This window comes from Lampetra planeri, chromosome 26, assembly GCF_965212315.1.
Source record: "Lampetra planeri chromosome 26, kcLamPlan1.2.h2, whole genome shotgun sequence".
Classification (NCBI taxonomy): domain Eukaryota; kingdom Metazoa; phylum Chordata; class Hyperoartia; order Petromyzontiformes; family Petromyzontidae; genus Lampetra; species Lampetra planeri.
This window is the reverse complement of record NC_136132.1, coordinates 8,694,859-8,720,794: the sequence shown is the minus strand read 5'-3', so window position 1 is coordinate 8,720,794 and position 25,936 is coordinate 8,694,859. Positions and strand designations below refer to the sequence as shown.

The 25,936-nt window shown below is 46.3% G+C and overlaps 2 protein-coding genes across 4 annotated transcripts in view; one reads left to right on the top strand and one right to left on the bottom strand.

The window, feature by feature from the left end:
- The first annotated feature begins 970 nt into the window (after positions 1 to 970).
- Positions 971 to 21,793, top strand: CFAP263 (cilia and flagella associated protein 263). The gene is made up of 9 exons (XM_078606644.1): positions 971 to 1,095; positions 4,218 to 4,347; positions 6,353 to 6,517; positions 7,401 to 7,580; positions 10,531 to 10,611; positions 11,505 to 11,660; positions 13,578 to 13,685; positions 14,295 to 14,450; positions 17,268 to 21,793. Exons 1-9 carry the CDS (start codon positions 971 to 973, stop codon positions 17,364 to 17,366), a joined length of 1,200 nt encoding a protein of 399 aa, XP_078462770.1. The 3' UTR covers positions 17,367 to 21,793.
- The window catches only part of LOC144727663 (purine nucleoside phosphorylase-like), a 35,617-nt gene continuing 29,210 nt past the window's right edge, over positions 19,530 to 25,936 (bottom strand). For all 3 annotated transcript variants that reach the window (XM_078606646.1, XM_078606645.1, XM_078606648.1), the window contains exon 6: positions 19,530 to 25,537. In XM_078606646.1, the coding sequence (XP_078462772.1) occupies positions 25,341 to 25,537 (197 nt within the window). In that variant the 3' untranslated portion in view covers positions 19,530 to 25,340. The remainder of the gene's footprint in view (positions 25,538 to 25,936) is intronic.

Here is a 25,936-nt window from a genome sequence, read left to right as displayed (position 1 = left end):
CTCACCGGTGTGTTGAAGAGTAAACCCACAAATATATAAATTTGTGGGTTCACTCTCCAACACACAAATATGTTCTGTTTACGTGAAAACCCTTACTAATTGGCTGTCGGGTGGTGGCGGGTTTAACGACACATTCATATTCTTGGTTCTTTCGGTAAAGCCACGTAGAATGGAAATAATAAAATAATAAAAATAAAACATAATAAAATAATTCTTACGACAGACGCTGTCTTCTCGACAGACCTGTTCTCCACCTGAGGACGGCTGCTTGCGTTGTGGCCGAAACGTCGTGAGAATTATTTTATTATGTTTTCTTTTTATTATTTTATTATTTCCATTCTACATGACTTTACCGAAAGAACCAAGAAGATGAATCCCTGCAGTCACGAAAGCTTTAAATCGAGACACATTCATAGTTTAGGCGATCTAACCAGAAAAAGCTCTATAATCAATATTGGCCGCGAAAGCTCAACTGCGTGTAAAACTAACCGTGCATATGTTTTATGTAGCGCACGTTACAGACGGAGACGCTATCAATATATATACATGCTGTGCATAGAACGCCAATGTAGAATCCCAAATGCAAGATTATCACGCAGAATCAAATCAACAGCGACGAACATTTAGCAGTTTTTTCCTGGATTTATCTGTTTGCGCATATTCACTTTAATATGTTTTCTTGTTCATGTTTTTTGTTTGTTGCGGTTACACCCGATTCAAGAGCCGAATGGCTCACAGGGCTCTACCAAATATATGGAAATAGAACTGAAACACCATCCACCGACACACACACACATCCATAACAATGACGTCACTCCCGCAATTCACAACGAGTCGCGATGACGTCATTCGCTCGCCGTCACCGCCCCGCCTCCCACCGCGGGCGTTCGTGTCCACGCGCTGATGACGTCGAGGCGCGTCTCCCTGGGCAACCGCCCGCGGAGTTTCCACCCCCCACCCCACCGTTGCCATGACGACCACGATGGCGGAGCGCGACGCGGAGAGCATGGCCGAGGAGGAGGAGGAGGTCGCGCCGCCTCGCGCCGAATCGCCGCCGCTCGAGGAGCCGCTGGCGCAGCGCGTACGCGGCCTGCAGTGAGTAGTAGCGGGGTGGTAGCGGCTCGCACAGAGCGGGACTGCCGACAGAGAGAGGAGAGAGAGAGGCCCCCCCCCCGCCGCCGCTCAAGGGAAAGACCCCCTAGGGAGAGGGACCCCCCCCCCAGGGGGAAAGAGAGAGACCCCCACAAGAGAGAGAGGGTCCCCCAAGGGAGAGAGAGGGACCCCCCAAGGGAGAGGGAGAGACCCCCCAAGGGAGAGAGAGGGACCCCCCAAGGGAGAGAGAGAGACCCCCCAAGGGAGAGAGAGAAACCCCCCAAGGGAGAGAGAGAAACCCCCCAGGAGAGAGAGAGACCCCCCAAGGGAGAGAGAGAAACCCCCCAAGGGAGAGAGAGAGACCCCCCAAGGGAGAGAGAGAGACCCCCCAAGGGAGAGAGAGAGACCTCCCAAGGGAGAGAGAGAAACCCCCCAAGGGAGAGAGAGAGACCCCCCAGGGGAGAGAGAGAGACCCCCCAAGGGAGAGAGAGAGACCCCCCAAGGGAGAGAGAGAGACCCCCCAAGGGAGAGAGAGAGACCCCCCAAGGGAGAGAGAGAGACCCCCCAAGGGAGAGAGACCCCCCAAGGGAGAGAGAGAGACCCCCAAGGGAGAGAGACCCCCAAGGGAGAGAGAGAGAGACCCCCCAAGGGAGAGAGAGAAACCCCCCAAGGGAGAGAGAGAGACCCCCCAGGGGAGAGAGAGAGACCCCCCAAGGGAGAGAGAGAGACCCCCCAAGGGAGAGAGATGGACCCCCCAAGGGAGAGAGAGAGACCCCCCAAGGGAGAGAGAGAGACCCCCCAAGGGAGAGAGAGAGACCCCCCAAGGGAGAGAGAGAGACCCCCCAAGGGAGAGAGACCCCCCAAGGGAGAGAGAGAGACCCCCCAAGGGAGAGAGACCCCCCAAGGGAGAGAGAGGGACCCCCCAGGGGAGAGAGAGACCCCCCCAAGGGAGAGAGAGGGATCCCCCAGGGGAGAGAGACCCTCCAAGGGAGAGAGAGAGACCCCCCGAGGGAGAGAGAGAGACCCCCCAAGGGAGAGAGACCCCCCAAGGGAGAGAGAGAGACCCCCCAAGGGAGAGAGACCCCCCAAGGGAGAAAGAGGGACCCCTCAGGGGAGAGAGACCCCCCAAGGGAGAGAGAGGGACCCCCCAAGGGAGAGAGAGGGACCCCCCAAGGGAGAGAGAGGGACCCCCCAAGGGAGAGAGACCCCCCCAAGGGAGAGAGAGAGACCCCCCAAGGGAGAGAGACCCCCCAAGGGAGAGAGAGGGACCCCCCAAGGGAGAGAGAGGGACCCCCCAAGGGAGAGAGAGAGACCCCCCAAGGGAGAGAGAGAGACCCCCCAAGGGAGAGAGAGAGACCCCCCCCAGGGGAGAGAGAGAGACCCCCACGGGAGAGAGAGAGACCCCCCCAGGGGAGAGAGAGAGAGACCCCCCCAAGGGAGAGAGACCCCCCAAGGGAGAGGGACCCCCCACGGAACAGAGAGGGACCCCCCAAGGGAGAGGGACCCCCAGGGGACAGCGACAGAGAGACCACAAGAGAGAGAGAGAGACTCCAAGTCAGGGTTTTTCACTCATTCTTAGAGGGTGGACACTTTTGCCGATAAGACATCATCGGTGTGAGGGCCGCCACACATTTGAGACGATTGGGTATCACTGGGTTTGACAGCAGCACCATGATGATGGGTAGTCTTGTCACACGTTGTGTATTGTCGGGGGCTACTCGTCATGGGCCGCACTAAAGGCCACTTATGACCACTGCTCTAAAGGGAGAGAGTCACCGCAAGAGACAGAGGAAGCAAGGGGAAGAGTGGGCTCCCATGATTGAGTCAGACCCCATAGGGACAGGGAGAGACACCAAGAGAGAGAGAGAGAGTCACCCTTTGGAATGCCTTGTTTATTCCAGTGTGCAGCCAAGGGTTTTGTTTTCCACATGTACAGTACTGGGTTTGGGAATTCACCGTGTTATATGAGGATAGTTACATTTGTTTATATATCTATGGAGTAGCTACATAATACTCTTAGGTTTTTTTCGGTAAAGTCACGTAGGTAAAAATAAAAATAAATAATAAAAATAATAGAAATAAAATAATAAATCACGACGTTTCGGAGGCAACACAAGCTTCCTTCATCAGGTGTAAAAAGGCAGCAAAATAACTGTAATGGGAGTTATTTGTGATGAGACATTATATAGGGTAAAGACATAAAAAAAATGTCCCATCACAAATAACTCCCACTACAGTTATTTTGCTGTGCCGTTTTATACCTGATGAAGGAAGCTTGTGTTGCCTCCGAAACGTCATGATTTATTATTTTATTTCTATTATTATTTCTATAATTTTTATTTTTTATTTTTACCTACGTGACTTTACCGAAAAAACCTAAGAGTATGAATCCTTGCAGTCACGAAAGCTTCAAATCTAGACTTAGCTACATAATATATAGCTGCCAAATCACAGGGTTTCTAATGACATCACATGGGAAGTGGCATTTTGCAGGTGTCAACCCAATGGATCCTATTTGGTTTGGCACATTGGCCTCAAAGAATTCGGGGGTTTTCTCGTATGAAACGTCTATGTTGTGCTCAGTAGTGAAATGCACTCGCTCCAGACGTATATACCCATGATCAAGTATACAGATCCACACCGTGTAATGGAACTCATTAAAAACATGTTGGTCAAATCTCATTACAAATGTGACCTGTTTAACCAAGCACTCACACTCCCATGAGTAATCCTTGCAACTATATTTCCTTCTTGAACCCTAACAACGTTTGCAATATGAATACACTATCAGAAATGTTACATGGAAATTCTATTATTTCGGACAGAGTATGATGGTAACTTCTAGATTTATTCGGGACATCTCTCACAATGTACAGTATCCCTAGAATGTACTTTGATTTTGCAGTTTCAAAGTAAAGTTTTGACTTCTCAATTCGGTGAGACGTGGGCTAGTATTATGATCATCTGTAAAATATACCCAATATGTCTGACACAGCAGTAGTCTAATCCACATTCACTTGTAACAGCGTCTTCCTGTGTAAGACACCAATTGCTGTTGGTGATATATGTCGGTCAAAAGCACAGCCCAATAATCTTTACCCATCTGCTATTTGCCTTTTATGTAGGCAAACAAATGAAGTCCTGCTTGCAGAGACGGAGATGTTTGAGAAATACTTTAACCGTTTGGATCCCAAAGATTTAAACAGCACTCCTTCTCAGGGTCCGACACCCACCACTTCAATGCAGGATCTGCAGGTCAGTATGCAATGCAACGTGCATCTATATATCAGTGGTGATATATTGCACATGGGCAACAAAGCGAGTTTTATTTTCTTTGCATCATGATTGATGAAAACATTTAAAAGTGTTTCGCAAGTTGAGAGGGCTAGCCATTGAACTGGGCAACTGTAGTAATTGGAATCACAAAGTTTTGGGTTGAAAAACAACATTTGGCAGTGTTGTTGTGTTTTCCAAGTACAAAAGGGGAAAACTAGAAATATTATGTCCACAACTGTAATTGACAGAACAATTTTGACGACAAAATGAGAACAACCCGGTTCTACACTATTTCACGCTGTGATTGGAGTAAATTTCCGGATAGCATATACTATATATCTTCATCAGCCATGATCTATCACTGCTGGATGAAGGCCTTTTCAAGCCATTGCCATCTTCTAGATTTGAAGCTTTCGTGACTGCAAGGAATCATATTCTTAGGTTTTTTCGGTAAAGTCACGTAGGTAAAACATCAAAATTAATGAAAATAAAATAAAATAAAAAACAAAAATCACGACGTTTCGGAGGCAACACAAGTCTCGGTCATCAGGTGGGACCATCACAGCCGAATTAGCTGCATCAAGTGAGGCAATGATTCAAGAAGTAATCCCTTCAACTTGCTTATAAGGGATTACTTCTTGAATCATTGCCTCACTTGATGCAGCTAATTCGGCTGTGACGGTCCCACCTGATGACGGAGACTTGTGTTGCCTCCGAAACGTCGTGATTTTTGTTTTTAATTTTATTTTATTTTCATTAATTTTGATGTTTTACCTACGTGACTTTACCGAAAAAACCTAAGAATACCATTGCCATCTCTCAAGGACTCGGATTACAACAATTCAATTTGGCTCCTGCAGTCAATTTGATTTATATATGTACATATTTTCTTATGCTTTTAATAGAAAATCCAGTGATTGAATCTAAAGATTATTTTTGAGTACTCCATTTAGATATTTGATCAATTCCTTAATTTCTATATTTGGAGTACTCAGGGAAACAACATATATGGGGCAATAACACTCAATCCACACATTAGTAATCTATTTGTTGCACTACCATCTCCTAGCCACCTCAGAGCCCAACAGGTAAGCAGTCTCACACCTCTACTGTACTTGATTACAGATGTGCATCACCGCTTTGAAGTTTCTGTCGATAATAAATGTAACTATCAGATCATGTTGAACTGCATTGAAATTCAATCGTAATTTCTGGACTTAAACTCCCAGGCAGTTGATTTTCATTGCAAATGTTGGGGATTTACTCTCCAAGACACCGGTGGTGCTGAAGTAGTAAACTAATTGACGCGTTGTTTACGTGACAAACCTTACTAGCTGTGTCGGGTGGTAGAGGGTTATGACACATTTATACTTACGCGATCAAACCCGGAAACCTTTATTATGAATAATATTGGTCGCAAAAGCCTACGTGTTAAACTGTTGGGAAATAGATAAAGAATTGACCAAAATAACCATGTATATTTTTTGTGTCATTGCACGTTGATGTTTCTCTAAAATAAACGTATCTGGCAAAACAATATCTTCTTCTTGGTTCTTTCGGTAAAGTCACGTAGAAGGGAAATAATAAAATAATAAAAATAAAAACATAATAAAATACAATTCTCACGACGTTTCGGCCACAACGCAAGCAGCCGTCCTCAGGTGAAGAACAGGTCTGTCGGAAAGACAGCGTCCGAATGAACACCGCCAAGCTTGGCAGCGTATATTTAAGCTGAGTTAGGGGAGGAAGGTTTTTCCGACAGACCTGTTCTTCACCTGAGGACGGCTGCTTGCGTTGTGGCCGAAACATCGTGAGAATTATTTTATTATGTTTTATTTTTATTATTTTATTATTTCCCTTCTACGTGACTTTACCGAAAGAACCAAGAAGATGAATCCCTGCAGTCACGAAAGCTTTAAATCGAAAAACACTATCTGTTCTATTGAATGCCTCTAACCAACGTGCACTCTGCAACCTCTCTCAGACCCGGGGGCTGCGTCGCTCACGGTCGCGAGGCAGTTCGACTGACCGACCGCTGCGGCTCACGGCGGCACAGAAGTGCGAGCTGGCACAGACGGAACTGGAGCAGCTGCGGGCCGAGCTGTTGAGTACGGGCATGGAGGCTGAGCAAGTCCTCGACACCTACAAGGTCGTACTCGGCAATCAAGTGTCTGACCCAGAGGTCGCAAACGGGTTTTGATTCCTTACCCCCCGTACCCGTACCCGGCCACACCAGGGTCGCAACGGGTACCCGTACCCTACCCGATACCCGGCTACCCGTACCCGGCCTGGTATCGGGTAGGGTACGGGTACGGGTACCCGATTGCGACCTCTGGGATGAAGCCATGTTGCAGGCGCGGGTGGGTTGATTCTAGGAACTTCAATTGTGAGAAGAGACAAGACGTTGGGAAATGGGTGACAAACGGTTACTCACCAGTGACTCACGGCCCACCCGTACCCGGCCGCACCAGGGTCGCAAACGGGTACCCGTATCCGGCCGGGTACAGGTAGCCGGGTATCGGGTAGGGTACGTGTATCGGGTACCCGATTGCGACCTCTAGTCTGACCTCACTCTACTCAGGTTTGGCAGTTGGCAGCATCAGGTTTACCAGCACTTTTGGCCACAGTACGTAAGTATGTATGGTGAACTTCTTTTGCACCGTACGTAGTCAACCGTGCTAATCAGACCCGTGCTGAGCCAGCCTGGCTTTTTCTCATTAGATACCGGGTTGTTTTTCCACTGCAGAAGCCGAGCCATGCCGCTGATCTTACGCGGAATTAACGGTGATGTTTGTTGCTGGCCGTTTGACATTTTGGGTATTTGGGCCTTTTCTGAGCAATAGTAAAAAAAATATTAAATTTAAAAAATTAGAGTATATCAAATTTGTGCTGTATTTAAGAAAAGCATAATTTCCTGTGTGTTATGTATGTATTCGACATTCACCTCAGCTCATTCTGCAGGAAGATACCATTGTAACATGGGGTGGTTCGGTGTGCTGGTCATGTGCCTTTGTGTCTGGCGTGGAGGTCAGGCCACGATGGAGGAGGCAGACATTAGGCTGACAGAGTTCAGGAGAGCACAAGTCGAGTTCGAGCGCGATATCCTTAAGACCAAGACGGGCACTGGCAAGGGACGAGACGCTGCCGGAGGGCTGGCTCGGCTGCCGGCCGACAAGATCCTGCACTACATGGAAGACAGGATTCATGCTCGGGTACAACCACACGCATCCCGTACTTATCCTTCCTAGACTTTAGCACACGGCTGCGAATGTCCTTTGACACCTCACAAAAATATAAAGGTGGCTAATGGATTTGAGTCGTCCCTCCGTCGTTTCTCGGATGCACCGCTGCGGGTGGTTTGTGCGTTGTTGCGATGGGCTTACGACCGGATTTTGATCCAACGTGACCGTTATTTTTGTGCGCAATTTTATTCCGATAGAAAATTGAGAACGGCTTGTATTTTTATAATTCTTGGTTCTTTCGATTGCTTGTGTTGCAGTCGAAACGTCGTGAGAATTTTTATTGTTTTATATTTATATTATTTTATTATTTCCCTTCTACGTGACTTTACCGAAAGAACCAAGAAAAATGAATCCCTGCAGTCACGAAAGCTTTAAATCAAAATATAGCTTGTATTTTGTCAGCAAGAGGTAAATTCCAACAATCTACAAGCGTCTCCCTGCCCAAGCGAGCGATGGGATTGTACTCACTTCTGTTGGTGGCCCTGAGCCAATGGAGGAAATGCCACATTGCTTTAGTGGGAGCCAGACACCCCCCCATATGCTAACCATTGTTGATCTCCCTTCCCACAAAGTGGGAATCAACTTTTTATTGCCTGGGGGGGATAATGAGCTGTGCCAACAACTGACTATGATTTGACCTCGCCACTCTTTCATTGCAAACACGTTGAGCAGAGGGCCGTCTGGCCAAATACGGATGACGAGTGGGGCTTAACAATGTGGCCTATTCATTGTCAAATTAAATTCATAATGAGGAATGAGCTCAAGATTCACGTTTTCAAGTGACCCCAAGGTGACCTGCAGTAACATGTTTATTAGGATATCAGTGGTCTGTGTTGATAGTGGTACACAAGTAAACACATTTTTGACCACGTTTAGCCTTAATTCTGCCTTTTTAGCAATAACATTTATTGATTCAAATTTTCGTCATTTTCCCCTTCGTCGAATTGCCCTTAAAAGGAGCCATTGCCTGAAACATTTGTTTGCTATATAATTGTTTTCTGTTTTAAGATAGTGTTAGTGATGGATGTGCTTCGTTATATTTCTTGGTTGAAACATTACCACGGATAAATATAATTGCTCATTGCACATCCATGGAGAGAGTTTTTTTCTTAATGTAATTTAGATGACAATAGGTACAAGAATGGTACTGATTCAAATAATCTTTCATTGAGGTAAATTGAATGAATGTCGCTGTTGTATTGTGTTGTTAATTTCATTAAACATACGCTGTGGGGGTGGCTCTGCATTGGTGTGTAGTGTGTTTGATATCGCATTGTTTGCCGAATAATATTCTCTTTGTCACCAAAGGTATTGTAAAAGTGATTCGTGTTTTTGCAGCTTCGCCTTGAGTCTAAGCCCTCGGGGGGGTCGTGTACGATGAAGAATGTTGAGGGTCATTTGTGTAAAAGTTTGCACTGCCTGGAGCCTGTGGCTGGGAGCAAGCCAAACTTTTTGTGATAAATCTCACAAATAGTTCACATTGTTGTCAGTGCCTCAAGGACTGCGGTTGTCGTGCTCAACGAGATTCAGCCTGAGGCCATTTGACCTATTCGTAGTGAGACAATGACTGCCTCCCTGCACTCATACACCAGATTGTCTCATGATGCACTTCTTTGTGACGATATTGCCACGGTCATTGCTTTCACAGCTAGCAAATGTCATTCTCCCAAGACTTGCAGCACTTTTGTTAACCCACTCTGGTTCGACATTTTATACATACCATATGGCTCTTAGTGCATGCACAAATATGTAATGCTACTACATTGTCCCCCACTCTCATGTTATGCTTACGTATGGCAATCTGTTCAGGAGCTAAATGCCATTCTCACGACGTTTCGACTGCAACACAAGCAATCATCATCAGGTGTGAAATCCACAGCAATAAAATTTGAAAAAAGTGGCGGTTTTCTCCTAACGTCAGCACCACGAACAGCGATTTAAAGCTTTCGTGACTGCAGGGATTCATATTCTTGGTTCTTTCGGTAAAGTCACGTAGAAGGGAAATAATAAAATAAAATTAATAAAAATCATCACGACGTTTCGACTGCAACACAAGCAATCATCATCAGCAATCATCATCATGCCCTCTCATGGTGTGAAAACCACAGCTGTGGTTTTCACACCATGAGAGGGCATCAGGAGTTCGTGTAGTTTTGCGATTTCACAGTTGCATGGCCACAATTGCACAACTGTGACTTGTGTGTCTTTAATTTTCCATATATGAAGGAGATGTGGCTGCGATTAGCACGGTTGGCTACATACGGTGTGAAAGAAGTTCAATATGCATACATGTGCGCATCGACCTCGTGACGTTCTGATGCAGTTGATGAATCCATCGCCAGTGTTTTCGAGGTGGAACGTCAAAGCCACGGGGTGCGATGTTTGGATCTCGAATGTGGTGTTCATTCTGGACATCCACGTTGCTCCACTCTGTTCGCCAGCGATCTTCTGGATCTGGGTGAGATTCTACGATAGTGACAACGCGATCCCAGAAGGGGGATTGGGACTCGAGTTTGCTGCGAGGTAAACTGCTGAGGTCATGGTCGATGATGGTTGTTGTTGACAAGAAAACGTGTGAACTCCCTTGCAGTTTGCATGTCTCTGCGGATATCTGGTGGCAGAACGTTCACCAGAACAGCGAGCCAGGGGGGTTGGTTTTAGTGTCACGGTTATGATGCACATCACGTCGTTCACTCTCATAAGACATTCAATTAACTTGATGCATCTGTATTTACTCAAAGTCACAAAGTTATGTGAATTTTTTTCCCCGTTATTCTCAGGGTGTTATCTCTTGCAGTCCTTCGGCCAAGAGACTGACTGTAAACACCACCTACTGAGCCTGCATGTTTGAGAAGTTCCAAAATTCAGATCGCAGTCACGCGCAAGTCACGATTTGCTGCTGTGTGCTATGTCGGCGCAGGATACGCTGATAGAGAAACTGCGTTTAAGGAATGGAAGCCTGAAGATGCAAAACAAGAAGATGCTCCTCCAGCTACAGCAGGTCAGACTGATTCATTTCCCCTAAAATCCTCAACGTTGTGACCTCACACTGCTATCGCTTACTTGCACGTATACACTAGGCCCAAAGGAAGCTTCCTTGCAAATGCAATCAACTGCTGTATGTAGAAAGACGGTGGTTTAGGAGACGGTTTATGTTTCCTCAGATGCAATTCATTAACATACTCACACTTTATTAAATGTGTAAGGGATGCCGAGAGGTGAAACCTATTCGGAAATTTAATTAATATACACTCACTATGTCTAACGGCTCCTCATCGTGATTTCGAATAGCGTGCTTACCTCTCACTGGTGAGGAGCTATCATGGGGGCAGCTAAAATAGGGGATACACAAATCGGATTTTGAAGGTGGAGAACAATCAGGTCGGATTGGTTGTCAAGGGAAAACTAAATGGAAATGAGGGGGTCGGTTGGGAGACTGTTAGGGGAAGTGAATGGGATTTGTGGAGAGTCATGGAACGTTTTGGGAACGGATGGAGAAGGGGATAAAAGTATGGGTAGAAGGGGTGGTGCCTGAACGGAATGATGCACTGATGTGTGACGTGCTGTGCGGAAGACGGGATGAAGACCGAGTTCAAGACTCACACGACTGGAAATCCTTTACAAACACATCGGACTAATGCAGTCACCGGTTATTTTCACTGAACTGTCGTTACTCTGAATGGGAAATACATCGTTTCACTCTTGGCGAATGCGTAACTTCAACATTTCTAAAGACCCTGGATAACCTACTGGTTCGAGTAGTTGCCGCTGAGAAAAGTTGACAGTGCATGTAACCATTGCAAGTTGTCTGGTTATCAGTTCGGGAAGACAAGTCTCGCTCACGTCCCATTCTTAAACAGCCAGTGCTATGTGTGGGATACGCCGTGTCTGCAGAAGGAGGAGATGGGAGAGGCTCTACACGAGGTAGACTTCAGCCAGCTGCAGATTGAGAACAATCAATTTGTGGAGAAAATTGACGAGAGGAACCAGGACATGCTGAGGCTGAAACTCACGGCGGCCAACACATTGCAAGTCCTCAACTCCTACAAGGTATGGCACTGGAGTGCAAGGAGTGGCACTGGGGTACAAGGGGTGGCACTGGAGTGCAAGGGCTGGCACTGGGGTACAAGGGCTGGCACTGGAGTGCAAGGGGTGGCACTGGAGTGCAAGGGGGGCACTGGGGTGCAAGGGGTGGCCCTGGAGTTCAAGGGGTGGCACTGGAGTGCAAGGGGTGGCACTGGAGTGCAAGGGGTGGAACTGGGGTGCAAGGGGGGCACTGGGGTGCAAGGGGTGGCACTGGAGTGCAAGGGGTGGCACTGGAGTGCAAGGGGGGCACTGGGGTGCAAATGATGGAAAAGATTCACTCATAATATTGGCTAGAACACCCACGAGTTAAATTATTTGTAAGCCTTATAATTTGAGTTACAGTCAGCCCTAGCCATGTCTTTGCATTACACTGACATTGTATTGAAGTGTATGGGAGTGACCTTGCAGCATAACCGTCAACCCCTTATCAGTGCCCCCTACCTTATTACAGACCCATTCAGACCTTACTGGTCACCCCGTGCCCCTTATAAATCTCAACGTTCGTCCTACAAATTCCCATCACACGGGAGAAACACAAACAAATAGACAAAACAACGTTTTGTTGTTGCCCGTATGGAAACGGCTGTACGCCGTATGGACCTGAAAACTCAATTTCCCTGTACTTGGATACGGGGTTAAACCATATGGTTTGACAGCTGTGTCACAGCCACATTGCTTAAAGACCATCATGATGTATTTGTAACTTCAACATCTGTTTTTCTCATTAACACACCTTCACATGTGTGTCATACAGCCCGAGACGTACGGCCTCGGTGTGCCCCTGCAAGGGCCGCTTGTTTTCTTTTCCGTTGCGGCGTTCTTTAATCGACACCTCTAGGCAGCTGGTGACAGCAACACTTTCGTGACATGGGGCAAGGAAGTGATGATGCTCACCACGAGATGCTTGTGAGGCAGTTAAAACGGCAGGAATAACAGTTGGACGATAAGTGGACACGCGTTCTCTTAGGAAAAAATAAGAATAGGTTTTGCCCTTTCTGGCAATAAAACAGGTGTTAAGATATTAAAATAATAAAAATAAAACAATACAATTCTCACGAGGTTTCGATTGCAACACAAGCAATCATCATCAGGTGTGAAAACCACAGCTGTGGTTGTGTTGCAATCGAAACGTGATAATTGTATTGTTTTATTTTTATTATTTCCCTTCTACGTGACTTTACCGAAAGAACCAAGAATATGAATCCCTGCAGTCACGAAAGCTTTAAATCGAGCTGTTAAGATGTTCACACACCAAATTGAAACCTTTTCCAAGGAATCAATTTCGCATTAACCACACGTACTTGTGGTGAACATGCAAACAAACATACTCTGGTTACATAAGCAATGTCTTTGAAACTCATTGGCCTACACAAGAGACAGCTTTCAATAGGGCCTAGTCTCACCACCAGTGTCAGACCAGACAACGCCAAAAGGCAAACAGTACAAAGACAATGCCACTATCAGAACGTTTATAGATCGGGGTGATATAAGAATACTTTGATACTGGCAAAAAGGTCCCCTTTTATACACGTTCCCTTGGTTGCACTCCGTTAATGTGCAACCTTTAACTGTACTATGAGCTGTCAGTCAGCAAGCCTCTTTCCTCTCTACATCAGAAGCAGAATCTTTATTTAGACTGAAGGGATCCGATGAGCTATACAGCTCTCTTTCACAGATGTCCAGTTAGGGGCAGGTCAGCATGTTACAACAACAAACAATACACAAACAAACGACCAGAGTGCAATAAGCCCGGCACAGACACCGTTACCATCGTAGGGGTGAACGTGCGATGTTTATGTCACGTACTCCGCGTGTCTTTGTTGCGCTAAGCATATTACGGTTACGCACGGTTGTTGAGCGGCGTCTCATTTGTGGTCACAGAAAAAACTGAACCTGCTTATGGAGGAGGCTCGGGCCATGGAGCGTGACATTGCTTCTCGGCACGAGATGCTGAAGAGCATCGACGTGGAGACCGTGGCGGTGGAGGAAGTGAGGATCTTGACATTGTGCATGGCAGTGGGCATAAGTTCATCATTCCACCCTGCAGCACACAGTTAAACACATTCCTGCGGAGGGAGCTGGTAGGAACGTTGGGTTGCTCGGTCAATGGCCAGGGTCAACGGCGGCGTGGTGTATTCCGCAAATATGCCCGACTGTGAGGGCGGGCACAAGACGGCGTGAGTAGGTTAAACGTTGAGTTTTATAAGGGCACCACGGGGTGACCAGCCCCTCCCGACCCAGCTCCACCCCTCCCACCCAGCCCCTCACCACCAGCCCCTCCCCACCCAGCCCCTCCCCACCCAGCCCCTCCCCACCCAGCCCCTCCCCACCCTCCCCACCCAGCCCCTCCCTGCACGACGGACACAATATCCCGTGGGCTGGTGTAACCAGGAGGTTCCTACCAGTACCATTGTGTTTCTAGCCAACGTCGAGATGACAGGGTGAGAGATGGGCAACATCAGGATTCGGATTGAACTGAGAGTTGTGGCTCAAGGGGTTTATGCTTAAATAGTAGACAAATGTATCTAGGGGTTAGCTGTGTGCCTTACTAGGTGGCCATCCTATGTTAATTGAGTTGTCTCTGGGGTGAATGAGCAGGAGAGGATGAAGGCAGAACGTCTGAACAGGCAACTGCGGGCACAGCTGTCCGAGTTCCGTGTCCCTCCCGTGATGGAATACGTCCAGCACAAGGCCCAGTTGCTGGACTTGCAGAATGAAGTGTGCAGCTGGGAGCGTAAAGTGGAGATTGCAACGGTGAGTGCATGTCGTCACACACTTGTTCATTAAACAAACACTAATAGCTCCTCCCTGGTATTGGTCCAGGTGCGTACCAGCTCAGTTGGTTGTCGATATTAGGCATTTACAAAGGCCTTGAACAAGCAGCTCACTGGAGATGCACCAAAAGTCATTCCAAGATTCCACACAAGAGAATAACATTTCATCTCATCCACACTGTGTTCAACCACCACATTGCAAGTCACAACAACGTACTCACCCACTCACCGCACTGCAGGTCACCACAACTTACTCACCCACTCACCACTCTGCAGGTCACAACAACGTACTCACCCACTCACCACACTGCAGGTCACAACAACGTACTCACCCACTCACCACACTGCAGGTCACAACAACCCACTCACCCACTCACCACACTGCAGGTCACAACAACTTACTCACCCACTCACCACACTGCAGGTCACAACAACACACTCACCCACTCACCACTCTGCAGGTCACAACAACGTACTCACCCACTCACCACACTGCAGGTCACAACAACTTACTCACCCACTCACCACACTGCAGGTTACAACAACTTACTCACCCACTCACCACACTGCAGGTCACAACAACACACTCACCCACTCACCACTCTGCAGGTCACAACAACGTACTCACCCACTCACCACACTGCAGGTCACAACAACTTACTCACCCACTCACCACACTGCAGGTTACAACAACTTACTCACCCACTCACCACTCTGCAGGTCACAACAACTTACTCACCCACTCACCACACTGCAGGTCACAACAACACACTCACCCACTCACCACTCTGCAGGTCACAACAACGTACTCACCCACTCACCACACTGCAGGTCACAACAACACACTCACCCACTCACCACTCTGCAGGTCACAACTTACTCACCCACTCACTACACTGCAGGTCACAACAACTTACTCACCCACTCACCACACTGCAGGTTACAACAACTTACTCACCCACTCACCACTCTGCAGGTCACAACAACGTACTCACCCACTCACCACACTGCAGGTCACAACAACTTACTCACCCACTCACCACTCTGCAGGTCACAACAACTTACTCACCCACTCACCACACTGCAGGTTACAACAACTTACTCACTCACTCATCACACTGCAGGTCACAACAACTCACTCACTCACTCACCACACTGCAGGTCACAACAACACACTCACCCACTCACCACTCTGCAGGTCACAACAACTTACTCACCCACTCACCACACTGCAGGTCACAACAACTTACTCACCCACTCACCACACTGCAGGTTACAACAACGTACTCACCCACTCACCACACTGCAGGTTACAACAACTTACTCACTCACTCATCACACTGCAGGTCACAACAACTCACTCACTCACTCACCACACTGCAGGTCACAACAACACACTCACCCACTCACCACTCTGCAGGTCACAACAACTTACTCACCCACTCACCACACTGCAGGTCACAACAACTTACTCACCCACTCACCACACTGCAGGTTACAACAACGTACTCACCCACTCACCACACTGCAGGTTACAACAACTTACTCACCCACTCACCACACTGCAGGTTACAACAACTTACTCACCCACTCACCACACTGCAGGTTACAACAACTTACTCACCCACTCACCACACTGCAGGTCACAACAACTTACTCACCCACTCACCACACTGCAGGTTACAACAACTTACTCACCCACTCACCACACTGCAGGTCACAACAACACACTCACCCACTCACCACACTGCAGGTCACAACAACTTACTCACCCACTCACCACACTGCAGGTTACAACAACTTACTCACCCACTCACCACACTGCAGGTCACAACAACTTACTCACCCACTCACCACACTGCAGGTCACAACAACTTACTCACCCACTCACCACACTGCAGGTCACAACAACACTCACCCACTCACCACACTGCAGGTCACAACTTACTCACCCACTCACTACACTGCAGGTCACAACTTACTCACCCACTCACCACTCTGCAGGTCACAACTTACTCACCCACTCACCACACTGCAGGTCACAACTTACTCACCCACTCACCACACTGCAGGTCACAACTTACTCACCCACTCACCACACTGCAGGTCACAACTTACTCACCCACTCACCACACTGCAGGTCACAACAACTTACTCACCCACTCACCACACTGCAGGTCACAACTTACTCACCCACTCACCACTCTGCAGGTCACAACTTTTATCTGATTCGTCTCTCCCATCATCTCTTTTGACAAGCTCTTATAACCTTGCTCGATTCCAGAAACATGTAACTCATATATATATAAACTAGTGCTGTATATTTGCTGACCACTTGTTGCCTTGAAGCCTGTGCTTATCAACTGTGCTTTGTATTGTGTTTGTATGTGCAGCAAGAAGGCATAGTAGGGGGTACAGGTTGTGCATCGGCCAGTCAACTCGGTCAGTCAACCCATGGCACCTAGCTCTGCCCCATGACTTCCTGCCAGTGGGCGTTCGCCACTTCACATAGCCTTAAAGTGCACATAGCCTGGCACAAGCGCCTTGGTGATGTCACCCCCACTTAGTGGTGAATGGTGGTTATATATAGTACGCATGTGTGAATTTTTACTTGCGTACATAGACCTGCGTGTGGATGTTTCACGTATGTAGCTTTATGTTCGTTAAGCCTGTTTGTGTACATGTATTTACATGCTGGGCACTGTCCAAGTGTGTGCGCGTGCCCTGGTGTGTCTGCTATCATGATGATTGTGTGCAGTAAGATGTGTGTTGATAAACCGTTTATATTTGTTAACAGATGCAACTACAGGCTCACAAAAGCACCTGGAAGAGGCTGAAAACAGCCAGCGTTCAGCACAAGGAGTATCCAGTGCCCGACTCGGCGCACTGGCTATAAATAATACTCATCACAGCACCTCCCCAAATAATACAATTGGGATAGATCCACTAGTGGAGCCAGTGGGGGGGGAGGGGGTGGCACGTGCCCCCCCCCCCAATGATCCGATCGAATTCCCTAATTTCGATCGGATCATTGGGGTTTATTCGTAATAAATCGGCATTTTGCGACCCTCACTGCCACTGTGTAGCATATTATTGTGTGCCAGGGACTCTATGAGATGATAGGACAATAGTCTGAGTCCATAATTGGCAATAAGTAACGGCAAAGCAGTTATAAGTGACTCACAGAATTGTGCGCAGTTGCGTATACAGTACACGACTTCCCTGAAGGCATTCACCTTCAGCGAGCGCGATGCCGATCACACAACGCGGTTCGAATTCGACTCTCAATTGATGGCTGCTCCTATCATTTTTCATTGCTGGAGGGGTTGCCCCCCCCCCCCCACCTGAATATCCTGGCTCCGCCATTGGACAGATCATCACCCGTTTTCCTGCAAGATTATCCCTTGGGTCGCACCTTGTTCACAGTCTCAGGTAATGTGGCAATTCACAATTGATATTTGGGTTAGGCCACGTAATGACTTGACCAAATTTGTGTTGTAAGACCCTCCACCGCCCGACATGGACAAAAAATGTAGTTGTCGCGTGTGTACCAGCGGCTGTTGTTTCGGCTCGCTCACCGGTGAGTCGAAGAACAATTCTCACGACCAAACTCAGCGGCAATTAGTTGCGTTTCACTTGAAACTGCATCAAGCATCTTCAGGGCAAGATCCAGAGAGAATAAAATGCACGTCATTCAATTTTAACCCAAAAATAAATGAATTTGCAGAGAAAATCTAGATATTAGGATGTGGGAAATTACTACGTTTTATTTTGTGTTAAAAAAAAATTTGCAATTGCAGCATTTAATGCAGACTCGATATGAGCTGCTTGTAAATTGAAATGAAAATGTAATTGTATTACAACATGTTAAATAGGTTTTTTATGCACCGACCCCTAAGACAATGAATGTATCTTGACAGTAAATCATTTATTGCAGTTACATTGAGTTAAATTTTAGTCAAATGTTAATGAGGTAGGTCGATGCTCTTTGAGATTAAAATCTTTCAATGCAATAATATCAAGGAAGAAAAACCATGCATATGCGAGGATTCTGTAACACTATCCAACAGTTGACTTCAGAAGTATTTAAATTGCGATAATGGATCATCTTGATCAGTTATTATGCCTCCGTATTACACAGCCTGGCAGAGAAAATACATTAACACTTTTAACCAGAGTTGAAAAGCATGAAAAGCATAAAAAGAATTCCACCCCCCCCCACCCCCCAAAATTACAAAAAAATATATATACCGTACTTACAAATGTTAACCCATGCAGCAAATAAAAAAAGAAGAATCAGACTATACTGGTGCAGAATGTAGCTTAACAGAAGATGCAATAATATTATCCGTAACTTGGACAATCCACACTGACCTTTCTCCACATTTGTTTTGAGGTTTGGGATTATGAAAAAAAAACAAGGTAAATTATATTTAAATAACTACATTAAATGACCTGCGTGTGACAAATATGAGACCTTGCTCTATGGGATGCCGATGACTTAGAACAGGCAATACATTTACCTGGGTAAACTAACGGATCTCCAAGAACATGTTTGCACGAGAGTTGATACTAGATTTGAAGCTTTCGTGACTGCAGGAATCCATACTCTTTGGTTCTTTCGATAAAGTCACGTAGGTAGAAAAATTAAATAAAAAGTTGTATATTTAATAATAAATAATATTTTATTTTTCTACCTACGTGACTTTAACGAAAGAACCAAAGAGAAGAGTTGATACTCCTTTAAAGCGTGTTATATAAACACACTGACTAAACCAAGCTTTCGGAAGGGAGTTATCCAATACGTTCTACCTTTTAGCTGCAAATGATTTCCTAATCAAACCACAATTGAGCATACATAATAAAAAAAACATTTCTTAAGTGCATTCACAGAACAATATCAATATGTTGTCATGCTTCCATTTCAGTTACTGACAAATGGTCGTCATTTGCAGATGTCATTGCCCTGCCCCCACCATTCATGATGGGTTAAGCTTGAAAACTGACTGGGTAATTCTTACGACCATTGTGTAAGTCAGCTTATCAGCTTCCACTACAATAAGTTTTCATGGCATTTTATTAAACGTACATTACACGGTAATGTCAGGAAGGCATTCTGTGTTACAATTGTATCGTTTCCTGACCGCAAAAACTGAAAACATAGGTGGCAGGTTTCCATTGTAATACAAATACAAACATACCAGAGATTGCATTAAAACTTCTGCATTTACTGAAAGCAATGTCCGTGCATGCATTGTAAACTCATAAAACAGCAAACAGGGAATGTGGATTACATCTTCTTCTTGTGCCTCTGTCTGAGGGTACAACATCATAGCTACCCCCGCTGCAGAATATCCCATCCCTGCTCTCCCAGGACCTTGCCCTCACACGATTTTCACAATGCAGGCATGCAGTCTCGAAACCCATTCCAGTTTCCACCGGGTTCGATTTCCAACCCGGGCGCCGACCTCTGAGGAGTTTGGAGGTTCTCCCCGTCTTGGATGTGCTCTGTGTTCTCTGGTTTCCTCCCATAGATGACGATCATAAACATACAATGCACCTTTATTCGTCACAACATCATAATGTTGAAACATTACCTGCAAATCACTCAATTTGGATTACACACGGCGACATCAGCACCTACTGCAAAAAAAACGTCTCGAGACCTACCAGTTACGTTGTGTTTTTTTTTAGCTACGGCAGGAAACTGGAAACCCCAGAGGAAACCCATGCAGAACAGGGGGAGGACATACAAACGCAACACAGAAAGGCACCCGAGGCAGGAATTGAACCCAGGCGCTTCTTGCCATGATTCACAACGAGCGTTACCACTGTGTCACCCTTCCACCCGAATCAATCGCCAGCAGCCGCCCAGAGAAGAACCTCAGATCTCAGCGGTACCAGCTCAGCATGCCACCGGGACACATAAAATAATAAAAATATAAAACAAGAACATTTTATTGCTGTGAATTTCACACCTGATTATGATTGCTTGTGTTGCAGTCGAAACGTCGTGAGAATTGTTATTGTTATATATATATTTTTCCCTTCTACGTGACTTTACCGAAAGAACCAAGAAAAATGTGACTGGTGAAACCCGGCATGTGCCACCAATGGTCTGAAGCAGAAGGCTCGCGTTATCGGGAGTTGACAGAGCAGCATGGGTGCAGATGGTAAAGTAATGTACCTACCCCCTCAGCATCGAGCAATGTGGCACATTCCACTCACCACGTCAAAAATATAACAAAACATTTCAACGAGCATTTTAGTCACTTTAATAGGACTTTATAACTACAAAATGCAGAAGGAGATAACTTTGGTTTGAACACAAGTGGTGTGCAATACGAGACACGCAACTGGAGTATAACCAACACAGTACGGCAGCGCTTGGATTAACTTTCGGGAGCGATCGTCAACTTTCAACGTGGCTCCACTTGAGCCAGGAGGGTGCATTCAGCGATGTCGTCACTGTTGAGATCATCGCTTCCCCCAGCTGTGGTCCGCAAGGCCAACGGGAAGTGGTCTCGGTGACACGGTTACGGATGCTGCAATTTTTAATTTAGAAAAAAAATGTGGAGGTGCATGGTGCTCTGCAGAGATTTGGTTGGGAACCTCTGGCTTAGAAGCGTCCGATGCAATCGATGCCTGAATATTTCACGGGTATTCAAAGGTTACTTTGATGGATTTAGGACCGAAGACTGCACCCTCCTTCACCGCAATGGAGCCAAGATGTTGTGCGAGTAATCCTCTCGCGTCTCACGCAAGTGTCGGGGTTAGATAAGCAGAACCAAATGATATACTTCCAATCATGCTGTACTACGTTTCTAAACAATTATGTTAATAACAATACGATTCTAAAATAAACTTAAGATGTAATTTGACATCAATAATATTAATCATCATCAATCTTGGTCAAGCTACTTTTGGATGAATGCCTCCCCCCTCAACCCTCCACCATCTCTTACGATCCCACAATATAACATCGATAAAATTAAAACACAAAAAGAGACATCTAAACACTACTACTTAACATTAAACGAATTAATTTGAAACACAAAGTGCATTTGGTTCTTGGTCTTAAGACGTGCTTTGATTTGAATGTTACGACGAGCAAACGGAACCTCCACATGGAATGGAAAGGAAGGTGGCCAAAACACTTTGGAAATGGTACATTAATGACAAGATTCATATCGATAGAATAACTTTGAGTACTTTAGCCACACTAATCATATTTTATATTCCGGTGTTATGTTCTGTAAAACATTTAAATGAATCGACCGTCGTGATTTAATGTGGCCAATGATACTGCACTCAGAAATAAAACGCCAACAGCCAATCTGTACTTCCCTTGCAATAGGTTTGTCCACCACCGATCAGAGGTCGCAATCGGGTACCCAATACCCGTACCCGTTTGCGACCCTGGTGCGGCCGGGTACGGGTAAGGAATCAAAGCCCGTTTGCGACCTCTGCCACCGATGTATTATACAGGGTATGGGATGCTTCAGCTCTGAAAGACAAGCTGAGTTTAGCTTCCTTGACTATCAGCCACATTTCTTGTCCCAAGTAAACAGCATTTGGCGCATTTAAACGTCCTTGAATTTATTTTTTCTCCGTGTGTTTCTACAGAATGGCTATAAAAGGGTGTAGTTATTCTGGTCACTGCGGCACAATTTCCTTGACAGGTCACCCATGGCAACAACAAACATCCTGCGGAGAGATCATGCCTTGTACAAAATTATTGCGGGATGTTTTTAAAATTATAATTAAATCGCCTTGAAAATGGTCCTCTGTAAATGCTAACATGCGAGTATTCATTTCTTCATGAACAAATTCACGTCAGAAAAGTTCTCAGGAAATGAGTTGAAAATGTGATATTTGAGATCCAACGTAAAGGTGCTAATCGTAGCAGCAGTGACAGACGCAGCACAGATTTTCTCAATTAATATCTCGACTAAAATTAAGTGTTACTGTCAGGGACCCAACTGTTTGCCTTACATGTAATAGTAATTTCCAAGCAATGTAATGCTATCAATATTGTTTTATTTTAGAAAATCTACCGTACTAATCCCCGCAACCGAAATGAAATATTTACCGTGGGTTATACAACCGCTTTAAATTCAAGCGCAACTGGGCATTTCTAGAGGAAGTTTTGAAGCACTGCTGTTCGTGATCGACCCACCATGAGACCCACCAAGGAGTGGTTGAGGGGAATGCCAAATGGCTCGGCCGTGTAAAGCCGAGAGATTTAAAAACCACGTGTACACGAATAGGTTTTTTGTAATATCCTGAAACTCCTATTTTAATAGACCCTTGGATCAAAGTTTGACTTAAATATCCCTTTGCTATTGTACAGTTTGAACACAGCAGCAGATAGTGACCAGCCTGAGGAAATGATAATGTGACAGGAAAGACTGCATCCAATGATGTTGTTTATCCAGCAGGTCAGGTCAGGTCTTTACATGGTAGAGCGTCTTTCTCCATGGAAATGTGTATATAAACACCCGCAGCGTTTGGTGAAAGAGTCCACGCACAACACGCAGTCAAAGCCCCTGAGATCACCCGGGTGGAGTCGGCTCGTGGCCGGGGGTCAAGTTGAGGGATTGCGGAAATGTGATTAACCCCACTGCGCAGGTGTTCGCGGTCGTGCTGGACAACTCTCCGGATGTGTTTACTGGTTGTTACCGCACACGTTGTCCGGCGTCACGCTAGCTCCCTGGCTTCGTGTGAAGAAGAAGTGGGAGTGGCTGCTCCCGGCATGTGAAGCGAAACGTCAAGATGCCTTGCCGGACAATAACAACAACAACGACACAGCCGGGATCCGACAGCACTCCGCAGAGGTGTTACCGACCCTGCCTCTCGTAGTCGTGGCATCAATAACTTTACCATTAAAAAAATAAACCATTAATTTCTCAACCAATAAAGATCGTCCAAACCTGTTTTTAGGACACGTTTTCTTCGGACTTAAAAACATTTTCTCACCTTAAAGTATCAAGAGTTGGTGCGGATAAAAAAGCAAGAAACGTGTTCTAATTGGGTTTCAATGCAAAGTTCAAATTGGTTCCAAATGTCACGTACCCGAGTAAATACTCGAGGTGTGTTCACGACACGAATATTGAGGCCGTAAAAAACCCTCCACACCTTCCCTCCCACAGTTCAATAGAATGGCAATGATTCAGACTTGCGATCCAAGAATCAAATTATTTTCACGTTGTTTCTATCCTGTCTCATGTCCCATCTTTTTTGTACACTCTTGTGCACTCCATTAGCCGACATTAATAATTCCCATGAATATTCATAAAATGTCAATCATGTATTCGTGTACACCCCATTAGATGCAGGTCTCATGAGATGCTGGGGACCTTAGGTCCACAGGCAAAAACTGGCACCGCATCTTTGCAGTCCATGCAACTAAATTCAAATGGTCAAATACATCTTGCAATTATTGGATGTTTTAGGCCAAATAATGCGGAAATGTGATTTCCAATATCCAGCCATTCACAGCTCTCCAGCCATTCACCACTCTCCAGCCCTGACCTATGGCTTCCGTCTACTTCGGGAACATTGAATCTCTCTCCTGCATTGCCCCTCTGGTGTTTTCCCTGTATCCCCATTTAGTAACTCAGGCCGTATGTAAGTTGTCAAAATACAGCGTTTTGTGGTGTTTCTAATCTTCAGAAGCTGTACACATTCATTCAGTACTACATCAGCTGAAGCATTTTAAAATATATAGAGTTTGTGGTAAAAGATTAGTTACATATTACATTCACTTTGACTACAACCTTACAGAATTTCATGACAGCATTAACGATAGCTGTTACAACCCTTTTAAATGTTAACATCAAGTTTTTTGTTTGTTCTGTAACAACTTTCACCCAATATTTACCACACGACGCTGATCATGGTGACATGCTCATCAGAAGCAACACAACATAAAACGTCACGTGGGCTATCATACTACTGGAAGTGTGGACTGGAGATGCCACACTCATGCGGCATGGAGTGATTTTTCCAATTATCATGATGCTTGTTCACCCAGAAAAGCGTCGCCGAGGCTCAAGACACTTCTTCAGAAGGTTCTTGGCCAAGTTCCTCATGAAAGGAGCGATGTTGATGCTGTGTGCCATTCCGAATCGAGTCATTTGGAGGTCGTATATCAGCACTGGGGATGTTGGCCAATACCAGTTACATCGCGTGTGGGTTTCAGTCATGGAAAGAAACTGGAGAACCCGGAGGAGACCCATGCAGAACAGGGGGAGGACATACAAACGCCAACACAGATAGACGGCCGAGTTTGGAATTGAACCCGCGCCCTTGTTGCTGCGAGGCGTGACGAGTGTTGCCACTGCCCTGCCACCCTGCGCCACCCAGGTTGATTGGGGCACCGCACTGAGGGCACCGAGCGGAATTTTCACCCCTGGAGCCAGGGGTATATGCTGCACATATTCGGTAATTTATCCATTTTCTGGGAATGTACACGTTGTGCTGGCTTACATCACCTACTCGGCAGTGATTTTTTCATCCAAATTTCCATTGGAAGTTTACCTGCAATTTTGTAAAAAGTGCTCGTGCAATTTTAGACTCGGTGACTAGGCATCGTACTCATCACATGTAATCACTTGTTAAGTGATCAGTCCAAATATTTTTGTTGAAATATCAACAAACTTGTTTACTTAAGTAGGATTCCTCTTACCCACGACTTCTGTCACCCATAGGGTCCATGATAACTCCTATTATTGGCTGCCCCCATCACCCACATTTACGTGCGATAATTTACAGAACATAAAATTTGCGGACTATAGGATCCGTGACACTCGTCCCCCCCGCATCGCCGCAGATGACAGGAGCTCTGTCACCGGCCGAGCTCCTGATGCTACACGTTGCTCAGCACCTCGGCGACGAGCTTCTGCAGTGCGTCAGCGCGCATGCGGCCCGTCTCCAGCACCTCGGCGTGGTTGGCTGTCTTCTCGGTCTCGTAGTCCAAGACGGCCTCGTTGGTGATGAGCGAGATGCCGAGCACGCGGAGGCCACAGTGCTTCGCGATCAGCACCTCGGGCACCGTGCTCATGCCTGCACGCACGCACACACGCACGCACACACGCACGCACACACATCAGCGTCAACACAGACCACGGGAGACGCGGCGGACACCTGACTCACAAGTGGAAGATCAAAGACGCTCTCCTGTGTGCGACGGTGGCTACGCGTGTAACCACGCACTACCCCAAGCGTACACGTGACGGCGGAGGGTGGATGGTGCCCACAATTCACCAGCTCTTGGACAAAAAAATCGAATGGGCGAATCACCTACAACGGAATCTCTTAAGAATTACCCTTGATTAGCCATACGAAGGATGAAGACCGGCGTAAAATCTGTAGCGCTAGTCGACTTCAATGTGAGCAGTGGAGCCAGCTACGCAACCAATACAGGGAGGGGGAGTGCGTGTGTGTGGGGGGAGTAGTAGTGGA